The 12,305-nt window shown below is 34.7% G+C and overlaps 1 protein-coding gene across 1 annotated transcript in view; it reads right to left on the minus strand.

The window, feature by feature from the left end:
* Positions 1 to 911: 911 nt before the first annotated feature.
* Sgcz (sarcoglycan zeta) overlaps positions 912 to 12,305 on the minus strand; it is an 874,745-nt gene continuing 863,351 nt past the window's right edge. The window contains exons 7-8 of the mRNA XM_070015959.1: positions 7,092 to 7,215; positions 912 to 1,699 (exon numbers count right to left, since the gene is read on the minus strand). Coding sequence (XP_069872060.1) covers positions 1,505 to 1,699; positions 7,092 to 7,215 — 319 coding nt within the window. The 3' untranslated portion in view covers positions 912 to 1,504. The remainder of the gene's footprint in view (positions 1,700 to 7,091; positions 7,216 to 12,305) is intronic.

Genomic DNA, 12,305 nt, shown 5'->3' on the forward strand with positions numbered 1-12,305 from the left:
TGGAACTTCCACAAACTGCTCTAGAGTGTGTAGATTTAGAAGAGTGATTGACATGTGAAGATTCAGACTTACCTTAAAGTTAATCAAGCCATCTTCCAAAGTTAGGAAATATTTTATAATTTTACAGTCTTGGGGTCTGTAGATTTCAAAAATTGGAGTTAAGGAATACTGCAATAAACCTACAATATTCTGGAGTCATTAATTAGAAGCTAATTTACAAACAATATGCAGTGAAGAATTTCTGATATCAGGAGATGTGAATAGTCTAATAAAAGGGACAAATATTAATGGTTGAATAGAAATGTAACTAATTTCCTAAAGTATGAAACTGAGCAGAGTAAGCACATATTCTCAATGTTTTAATTAACATTTTATCATTTTAATGTTTAGATTTTAATTCATTTTCTTATCTCTAAAAATCTCAACCTCCAATTTTAAAAAATAGATAACTTTTGAAGTTGCTAAACCAGTGGAAAATGAATCCCTTCTTAGCATTACTAATCACACTATTTATTCATTTAGAAAATGCTGGAACTTTTGGTAAATCAAGTATAGGGTGAATGGAGCAAAAAAAATTTTACTACTTAAACCTAGATGAAAAGGATATCTTGTGAATTTGTAAGGACAGGATCTATGGGTCTCCACCACCTTCTTAATCTTATCTTCTATTGCAATTAATTAGATGTTTTGATAAAAGCAAATATGCCACATGCAATAGCCAAGTAAATTCTATATAAGGCCATCCAGATCTGATAAATGACAGTATAATGGCATTTTGTTCATTCTGTAAAGATTATATTGCTGAATGCTTTCAAAATTACTTAATGTACAAAATTTTTGACTTAGTAGACAAAGAGTAACAACACATCAGTTTTAAAGAAATAAAACCCAGGGAGAGATTCCATCTTGTTTTGTTTTGTTTTGTTTTGTTAAAAACCATGTATTGAATTTAATTTTTTAGTAAAGCAAGCATTACATAATGCTTCAAAATCTTAAAATTCAGAGGGTAAAAGTTTACATCCAAAAAGATGAATGGAAAAATTGTGCTTTCAGACTGTAGAATTAGTTCTTTTTTTTTTTTTCAGGGTTAACCATTTCACCTTGCCATTGGGTGCTGGGAATTTCATCAATGTAATGTATACATGTGCAGTTCATATCCAGGTTCTGCCAAAAAAAAAAAAGGAAGAAAGAAAGAAAATCAAAAACTCTGTGCTTCACTTCATGTAGCAAAGGCACCTATGTTATTCTCCCTTTTGAGCAAAAGTTATGATCCAGTTTTCTTGCTTGAAAACATCTTCACTGCTACGTCACTCGCTTGCTCCATGCTTAAGAGTTCAGTGAGTCCCATAGAAAGCTGTCTGTGAATCCTTGCTCAGCTGGAAGAAGTTTGCTCTGTGGACCATTTGAAGAAGCTCTGGATTGATCACAAGGGAAACCGAGCAGAACTGTGAAGCAGACGGACAGGAACAAAAGGCTATTCTGGTGTGAGGAGAAATCAGTCACTTCAGCTCCACAAGCAGATGTTACTGCTGGACTGACAAGTGGAACCCACCCCGGCTGGAGAAAGGTACAGTTTGCCATTGGGGCAGACACATAGTTCGTACACTGTCTGTCGAGAATTTGAGAAGCTGGGTGAAGAAGATGTAAAGGAGCCGATGGGTAGATTTCCCAGCCGGATTGTATCTGCATTTAGAAATATCTAGAGGGAAAAGAAATTACATTTTAATTCCTGTCAGCGTTCTGCATCACCCCTGAGCTTTGGTAGCATGGTCTGATAAGAAAGAATACACCACAAGTGATTCTGCTGGTTTAGAGGCCATGCTTTGTTGAACAAACAAATTACAATCCTACCGTGTAAAAGAAACACTGTGGCTGTCTTCTCCTTTGAGATATGGTGCATTATGATAGAAAGCCCTCAATCTGAAATGGAATATTGTACAACCCGCTTTGGGGGCCAACCTACTCATTGAAGCACACGGAAAATTAATGACTTTGATAGTCTCGAAGCCGGAATTCTTAAGCATGCTTAAACAATCTGGTTTTGTCTTAATATATCTTGGTGTGTGTGTGTGTGTGTGTGTGTGTGTGTGTGTGTGTGTGTGTGTGTGTGTGTGTGTGTGTGTGTGTGTGTGTGTGTGTGTGTGTGTGTGTGTGTTGTTGGTACTCACAGTTTAATACTTTTATTAAGTAATCAACACAACTAGCAAGAAGTAATCGTTGTATATAATCAGATTTGAAAACTCCATGAGATGTATCTGTTTTCAACACCTACTTCTCTAAATACATACTTTTTAATTTTTTTAAATTAATTTTAGATTTAACTTATTTTTCTCCTGAACTTCAAAAGATTGTATCAGCAGATTACAAGTAAATGTGTACATGGAAGTCTCCCATGATTCCTTTTCAGAGCCTCCTTCCCATCATTCTCCCTAGTCCATCTGTTTCTCCCCTCAGACTGATTATCTTCGTTAAAACTTTTAATTTGGGGAATTGCTTCAATTATCCCCAATGCTAGAGTCTGAATTTTCAGGGACAGGGATCATATGTTTTTGAGATGCATGAGAAAAGTTCCAAAGAGAAGGAAGAGTTACAAATCCTGGCACAGTTTTCTGTTTGTTTGTTTTTTGTCGGTTGTGGGGTTTGAACTCTGGGCGTGGGTGCTGTCCCTCAGCTCTTCAGCTCCAGGCTAGCTCTCTACCACTTGAGCCACAGCAGCACTTCCAGTTTTCTGTATGGTTTATTGGAATTAAGAGTCTCAAGGCTTTCCTGCCTGGGGTTGGCTTTGAACTGCGACCCTCAGATCTCAGCTTCCTGATTAGCTAGGATTAGAGGCGTGTGCCATGGCACCCAGCTTTCTGGGTCTTTTTACATCACATTTTATGTAGTTCTTGTACTTTTAGAACCAGTTGACTTTAAACTGCTGTGGCTTATGTAAAATAATTACAGAGATGGGTATTTTAGACAAGTAAGACCTGCAGGTGAGAGTCTCAGAAATCATGAATCAACTGTGGAGCCCTTCAAGAATGCGGTAGGTAGCTTGGTCTGGAACGGTGTGTAGGGGGCTGTTTCAGTGTGGTCACAGTACTGCTCTTAAGACCTTCATTCAAGGACAATTGTAGACATGTTTGACTACATGATAATATCTAAATTCCATATATAATCAGATGAGACACAACCTATATCTTAACCATGGGCATGAAATTGATTTTGTCAGTCAAAACATGCATTTGTTTGGTGCCTTTCAAAACAGTTAAACATGCTCTTTTCTCTGTGTAAGATAGACACAAGAATTGTCAGGTTAGAAGGGCTGTTGTTCTCTCTAGATTCCTTCTAGAGTCTCTGAGGTTACTGTATCATGGAAAGGCCTGACCACACATTCCCATTCTGTTAAGGTGGTTACTATGATGTTGTTTACTTTCTGATTTCTAAACGTGGTATGCCTATTCCCTATTGTCTTATAGACCACATAATCCACTTGATTTGAAACACTTCCCTGTGATTAGAATCATTATGCTAAACTGTTAAGTCAGAGTTCGACCTCTTCTCTACCAAGAATCCATCATTTGATTCTGCTGAAATCAGCCCTGTAACTATTCTTCCTGAGAAATTTTGATGCAGACATGTGACATACATATATGTGATATGTATATGTATGATTGTATGTATATGTGTTATATAATTTGTAATATACTAATTATAATAATTCTTGCTTCTTCAGAACTAAGTTTGAGATTCTTTGAAGCATTATTTGAAATGACTTTGGACTGTATAAAGTATGCAATCTATGTCAGGTTTATTCTGCTTTCCTGCTATGATATGTACAGTTTATTCTGCATTTCCCCCTATTTTTTACACTTGAAGGTAATTTCTGTTCTTATGTGAACTACTTAAAAAGCAGAAGCTAAGGACTTTATATTCTTCAACCTTATTTGATAAGTGATCAATATGACTTTTTGTGACACAGTCAATGTAGCAAGGAGAGTTCTTTTATATCATTTCATACTTCCTCAGACAAAAATACCAATCATTTATTTATACTTTATCATCAATTGGCAATTAAATGATGTGCTGTAATTGAATTAAATATTTTTTCCAATACATTTATGAAGTGAACATGTAGAAGATTAATAAACGGAGCAGAAAAGAGGTTAATAACTACTAATATTTTTATAGAACACTCATTATAAATAACTAGAATGGAATAATTAGTATGAAAAAAGCAACTCTAACACCATGACAGATATTTAAGACACATTTTTATTTTTGTGTTGAAAGTATCACAGTCTGCAACTGTATTGGGAAAAAATTTGTAACAGTAAAATATGTAGTGTTAAAGTTTTATAAGACAAGTTTTCTAAATAATTTCACTGTATTGGCCACTAAGGCATTAGTATGGTCTTTCCAGTAAGTCTGTTTATAATATGGAGGCAAAATAAACAAGTAAAATTTATCTTGACTCAGCAGCCAAGTTAATGGAAGAAATGTAAGATTTTGGTAATTAATTGTTACATAAGTATACCTTAAAAGCCTCTCAGACAGCCTTCCATTATTATTCTCCACTTGACCTTAGTGAGCTCACAAAAAAACATAGATAAGCATGTGAAGGAGGAACAAAAGAACCTAACTAGTGAGAACAGATACAAACAAACTGGCATCTTTAATGATTTTGGTGATTGTAGTTAAAAGAATACTACCCAAAGTAATAATTAGGTAGACGGACTTAAAATAATTAAGGTAAAATTAAAAACAAATAAATATATTTTATAAAAAACAAAAACAAACCCACAACTACCAAGATGTCCAGTCAGGTTTGCAAAAGAACAAATGAGAATTGTATAAACAAACAAATACATAATCATTGTAATTAAAAGTCAATCACTTAGATTAAATAGAAGATTAATTACTGCAAGGATCCTGGGAATGTGCACTTGAATATACAAGTAGACTGAGGCAGAGGGAGACAGAGCAATGGACCTGGAAAGGAGAGACTCTGAGATACAGTAAGAAAATAGATCGCTATGTACACATGATCATATAAAATAATATTCTATGAAATGAACATCAAGAAAAGGAAATGAGACATTCTTTAGTTGCCATTGTTACTGTATTTATTTCCTTTTCCTTTAGTCTTGTTTGTTAGTTTGTTTGTATTTGGGAGGGTAAGAGGGGGCACAGAACAGGTGGAACAAGGGTGAACAAACACAACAGTGGTACTTACTAGATACAGTATGGAAAAGAAATTGTAATTTTGTGGGTTGGGAATGGAGAAAAAAACTGAAAGCAAGGAAAGGCAAGACATATTCAAAAAGAATTGAACTCATTACTCACTACCTGTTTCATGTAACTGTAAACCTTTTGTATATCAACTCTACAGTAACAATAGAAAAAAACAAAAAACCCTGTTGCAACAATGAGAAGTACAAGTTGTCAGGTCGAAAATGAGCTTTACAATGCTGGTGCGAGGGGGGGAGGGGGGGGGCGGGGGAGGCGGGCGGGTGGGGGGGGGAAACGGGGAGGATTGGGTGGGGGAATGGGGGGGAGGCTGGGAAGGGATGTGAAGGGTAAACAAAGGAGGAGGCTGCAATGCTTGCTAAGAAATGTACGCATTAACCTGCCCATGTAATTGTAACCCCTCTATACAGTGTGTTCACAAAAAATAAAAAGAAAAAAAAAAAAGAAAAAAACAAAAGAGAAAGTATAACGTTTCTTTAGAGTTTCAGCAAAAGACCATAGAACTATGGAAGGGGTGAAGGAGGGTTAAATTAATTGGAAGAGATAGCTAGGAATTTTTTAGACGTGAAAAATGAATAAGTCTGTAGAAACACAATTACAAGATATACAGCAAATACGTAAATGAAATAAACGTTTGCCTATCTCATTTCGGTGAGAAGTGAACCATAACATAAGAGATATTTAAAGCAGGCATTCAGGGGAAAAAATGGATGAAGAGACAAAAAGATTAAAGAAGATTCTTAAGATGGAAAAAGTAACATAGAAGACACTATTAGCATATGTATCTTTAGGATACTCTCAGATAAGGCAAATAGAAAAATAGGGTTTTTTTTTTCTTTTAGTTAATATAGATACCATTCCTACTGAAACAATAAATTAAACATTCAAAGTACTTTTAGAAGAACTTTCTTTTTTTACACTAATGAGGACTGAACCCATGTTTTTGCACATGATAGGCAAGTTTTTTGACACTGAGCAGTTACATTCCTAGCCCTTGATTAATTTTTTAATTGACACATAAAATATAGACATTTCAATTATTTATGATGGTACCATGTAATTTATATAAATTTCTATAGCATTCAAGTCCAGCTAAACATAGCTATGTCTTCAAATGTCAATTATTGTTTAAAAAATTGAGAAAGGAGGTCTTTACCAAGGTATGAATTTAGGGCTCAAACTTTCTAGACAAGCATTCACACATTTGATCCACACCCAGACTTGTATAATTTAGCATTTTTATTTATTTATTTGATTACTTATTTGGCTAAGATATTCCAGATTTGCCCTAACTGTGCTTGCATTACAATCTTACCTCTGCCACAAAAATAGCTGGCAATTCAGTTTAGGCAACCACATCTGGCTTTTATTCATACTGGAAACTTTGAAACCCTTTCTTCTACCTTTATGAAATCTACAGTATTTACTTTGTTGTCATGCACAATCATCAGTTTGTAATTAAGCATCTGAACTTTTGTTTTTATCTGATTTATACCCATCGATCATCCTTTAACAACTTGTTTGAAGATCCCAAACAAGCCATACAAAATAGACTACCTTCATTCATGTTACCTTGTTGTTAATTGTACTTATATGCGCATTTTGAAACAAAAAAGCTTTATTTGCCCACATCTAATGTCCTATGAGTTGATATGTTTAAGGAGAAGATATATGCAGTTTTTAATTCAAAGGAGTACCCTCACATTGATTACAGTTCACATTCAAGAATTATTAATGTTTACATAATTGAATTTTCTACCAAACTGTAGTTTAGGTTTGGCCGGAAACACACACACACACACACGCACACTCACACACACACACACACACGTATACATATGTTGACAAGAGTAACTCACCTCTCCTTCTGTAGACTGCAAATGGAGCTCTTTTCTGCAGGTAGCCTTGAAGTCACCTGCAGCAGCGCTCACCTGGACCCCGCGAGGAGCTTCCATTATCAAGGATCTAGTTGGTGATTCAAGTCTAATGGAAAAATAAAAATATCATTCACAGAAATGAGAAAAATTATGATGAACCAAAACACAGCATCAGTCAACCAGAAACAACCATTTAAAATTCCAAACAGGAAGGCATATATAAAAATCCTTTCCATAGGGCTGGGAAGGTGGCTCAGTGGTAGAGCACTTGCCTTGCATGCTCGAGGCCCTGGGTTCGATTCCTCAGCACCACATAAGCAAAAAGAAAAAAGCCGGAAGTGGCGCTGTGGCTCAAGTGGTAGAGCACTAGCCTTGAGCTGAAGAGCTGAGGGACAGCGCCCAGGCCCAGAGTTCAGGCCCCACAACCGGACCCCCCCCCAAAAAAAATCCTTTCCATACCTAGCAATAATTTCAAGCCAAAATACATTTGAGAATGATTTTTATTGCCATGTCCACTTTGTGGCTCCTTATTACAATGCTCATTTGTTCATATTAATTATTCACTTCCATTAATATAATGATATAATAGCAATTTTGTATGGTGTCTTCCTTATATTGCTTATGGTAAGTAGGTCAAGATAAGTTTACTTGTTTAAATCTTTTATACATTATCAATATTAATGATGGAGTTGAAATAAATAAATTGGTACAATTCAGTATTTACATATTCTTCACCAAAGAGCCCTAGCTATGCAAAGAGGAAAACTTTAATGAAAATCATTAATATTATATGTTTTCAAGAACACACAGTGAATATTTTTTAACTTGACAATATTTCAAAGTATCTGTATTTTTAATTAAAGAAATATCACATTTCATATATTGAATGTCCTCTCTTGCCTCAGTAAAATGGGCACGGAATGAACAGTGTCAATCTAAGCAAAGAATAGAAAGAGGGATAGTATGCAGAAACTGAAATACAATAATACAAAGTACTGGTATGAGATGCAGCATACACCAGTTGGTCTCCTTAGATAACACTATCATGGTGACCAAATCTTGTTTTCCTTTTGAGGATATGACATTATGACTAACCTTCTCAAGCCCTAAACACAACAATTAGTTTCTTTTGAAGCAATATATCCAGAGTTGTTTTACAGACACAACTACATAAAATACAACTCTGAAATTCATGTATCTCTAAAGCAGATAAATTGTGAAAGTGGTGTGGAATGGGAGAATCTTTCCTTCAGAACGTAAACTCAGTATGCAAATTGTTTAGTTTTCACATACTAAAGTGACTTTGATACTTCATCTCATATTGTCTTTTAAGTGGACAGGGTTCTAAACTATCTATTTTTCAGATATATCTTTGTTTTTAAACACATTCTCTGCAACACTTCAAAACTTTACAATAAAATCACTCATAATCCTAAAACTTAGTATGAAAAAAATGCTGTTAATAATTGCACATCACACCCAAACTTAAAAAATGGGGATGTTAAAATTAAAATGATTAAACACATCAGAAATGTTATAAAACATTTTCTTAATACACAAATGCATACCTCTTGGTATTTGTGGCCAGTACTATTCCATTTGTGATTCATAATTTTTGTTTTGTTTTGTTTTTTGTTATGGATTGGAACTCTGGGCTGAGGTGCTGTCCCTCAGCTCTTTAGTTCAAGGCAAGTGTTCTACCGCTGGAGCCACAGAGCTACTTCCAGTTTTCTGGTGGTTAATTGGAACTAAGTCTCAGGGATTATCCTGAACCACCATCCTCACATCTCAGCCTTTTGAGTAGCTTGGATTACAGGCCTGAGCCATGGGCACCTGGCCTGTGATTCATATTTTAGGACACTGTTTTCCTATTCATTTGATGGTTCCTTTTGCAATAATTGGTGGATGATGGGAAATGGAGGTAAATCTTTCGAGTTTCTTAAACTTATGGACATCCTGAGAAGCCTTAATTATTTTGATATATCTAGAATATTTATTAATATTATCAAAAACATCAGAAGGAATTTGAGATGAGTGAGTACCTTTATTTCAACCTGTAAAGGCACTGTTTTCTTGAGAGGAGAAAACTCAACAAAATTGCATATACTTTATTTGTGTTCTTAGGTCAAACCTTAAATAGTGGGATGTTTACTCCTTAAGTGTTGGAGTTTGGGGGTGGGTTTGACTAACTCAGGAATAACTCTGGAATGACTCAGAATAACTGAGGGTGAAAGCTATCCAAAAAGGTAAGACTGGCCAGCTTTGGTGAATGAACCTTATAGCAGATGCCAGTTTGGAAATAGGAGGCTTCCAATGAACAAATACCACCCTCAAATGTTTTGCCATGGTATAAAACCTTTGGTACAACCACTCAGCAACTCAGCACAAGGAAAAAACCAATGACAATAAGTTGATTAGGTAAGCTTCTGATATTCAGCACGGTGAAGAACAAATCTAAACTAGAATTTGTAAGAATATTTTCATTCCTTTGCAATTAGTTATTTGGCTTAAGACATAAGATTTCTAAACCTATTTATGGCTGAGATGGGATGTAAAATTCTTAGAAAAGTTGTGACAGTTTTACATATTGCTAAATTCCTCAAGTGCTAGAGTAATTGAGCCCTGGATTAAATACATTTCAATTGTATATTCTGCTAGTCTTGATAAAAATAAATGTAATACATATTAGGAAATAATGGGATGTAATTAAATATAGCATTGTCTTCTGCTAAGTATGCAGAGTATTCATACAAGTAATATATAAGAAGAATTTTTAATTAATTACAGACTGTTCAGTTGAAAAGTAGGCAATAAACATTTGTTAAAATAATTGGATTTAATTCTATTTTCAAATGAATACATTGCAGTCATCAAGCTTTTCTCATAAACAGGAATATTAAATCAAGCTTATGAATGATTTAATAAGATTTCCTGACTAGCACAGCAAAGAAACTAATTTTTATGGGACGAAATTATAACAGGGAGGCAATCTATGAAGAGACCAAAAAAAATTCAAACTGACATGTAGAATGTGAATATCAAATTTTCATAGAGACTATTAGCAGATGCAATATATCTGACTGATTACAAGTATTTGTAACATTGAAAATATATTATTTCTCTCTCTTTCACACACATGCACACATGTGTCTTCACATGTGCCCTGCACATCCATCAAAATGCCAAGAGGATTAAATGCAATACATTTTGACAATAAGACAGAAATTTTTCCATTGCAGTATAGTTTTATTTATAGTTTTGCCATACTGTATCCAAAGAACAATATAGAACAGATAGCTTAAAAATTTTAATATCTGACATAATGGTAAACATCACATATTATGAAACATCAACTTATCAAACTGAGTTCATGATTAAGTACATATATGTTTCATTGACTTTTATAAATAGTATTTGCCTAGGTCTTTTTAGAAACTGTAGTTTTAGAAGCTCTTTTATAAATTTCAAAATAATAGAAAAGCATTCTTGCTATATTGAAAGTTTCACTGCACACTGTACAGTCATGCAAATTAGACCCAAGCAGCATCCTGGGAAACTGAAACTTAATTAACATGGGCAATAGTTATGCATGCCAATCTAATGAAAGAATTAAAAGTAGGACTTTGAATAAGAAACTACATATGAATTCTACTTTAAATTATAAGGCCAGTTAAACTCTAGAGCTAGTTTCCTAATAAATGATACCACAATAATCACAATAAAATATTATGAGGACTTGTCTTTCTTTACTAGTGAGTTAACCATATGATTACAATTATGTAATACAAGGTAATTTCAACACTGGAAATATGTCTATTTTTATTTTTATTTTTTTTTATTTTTTTTTGTCCAGTCGTGGGGCCTGAACTCTGGGCCTGGGCGCTGTCCCTCAGCTCTTCAGCTCAAGGCTAGCGCTCTACCACTTGAGCCACAGCGCCACTTCCGGCTTTTTTCTTTTTGCTTATATGGTGCTGAGGAATCGAACCCAGGGCCTCAGGCTTGCAAGGCAAGCGCTCTACCACTGAGCCACCTTCCCAGCCCAATATGTCTATTTTTAAAACTTCATATGAGTTAAAAATGTTTATGCTAATAATAGGAATTGGGGATTCGAATGATTTATTTATTTACAATTTCTGTAACATTAGGGTGGTTGGGGGAATTAGGTTGTTGTTTACCCAATATCTCAGAATCTTGAAAGCAATCTTGAAAAGAATATTTACTATTAAAGAACTAAAAACAGAACTATAGTAATCAAAAACAACAAATCAATTGAATAAGGACAAATCTCATAGTCTTTCACTTATATGTTCATCCAAATTTTGTCAAAGGTAATAATGTTATCTAGTGAGAAGAGCAAAGTCTTTTTTTTCTACAAATAGTGTTGGAAAAACAGATCCAGTATATAATAAAATGAACTCCAATTTACATGACACTCTACCCTAAAGTGAAAAATATGACAGGTTATAGAGTTCAGTGACAGGCGCTCATTTGTATAATCTTAGCTACTCAGGAGGCTGAGATCTGAGGATTGCAGGTCAAAGCCAGCCCAGGCAGGAAAGTCCGGAACTCATACAAAAAAAGCTGGAATTGTAGCTGTGGCTCAAGTGGTAGAGTTCTAACTTCAAGGAAAAATGATCTGGGGCAGTACCCATGCCCTGAGTTCAAGCCCTAAGATGGAGGAGAAGGGGTAAAAATAATGAAAACAAAAAATGTTATAAGGGGAAGATCATCTTTGAGTTGATGGTAGTCAAATGATCTATGGCCACAACAGAGGAGTAGGAAATATTTTCCAAGAAAATTTAAATGTTTCCAAAATTAAAACTGTCTTTCAAGGTTACCATTGATGAGGTGAATATGTAGTAAAAATACTGAGGAATAGTACCCACTCTAACACTCTTCTATAGCAAATAACTGATGTCATTCTATCAGGATCTTTTACAAAAACTAACACCAGTGTTCCTTGATCTATTGCATCAAATATTAATGATCATCTCAATAGATTCTGGAAAAGTATGTAACCAAAATAAAAACAAAACCCTCTATGATAAAAGCACTGATGAAACTAGGTATGTAAGGATGTCCCTTAACACAATAAAGACTATAGAATGTAATCTCATGACCAGCATAATACTAAATAGGAAAACCTGAGATCATTCCCTCTAATATAAGGAGTAGGACAAAGATTACCTTCTCCAC

The sequence above is a fragment of the Dipodomys merriami genome, unplaced genomic scaffold (genome assembly GCF_024711535.1).
Source record: "Dipodomys merriami isolate MVZ:Mamm:240054 unplaced genomic scaffold, mDipMer1.0.p SCAF_12, whole genome shotgun sequence".
Lineage (NCBI taxonomy): Eukaryota > Metazoa > Chordata > Mammalia > Rodentia > Heteromyidae > Dipodomys > Dipodomys merriami.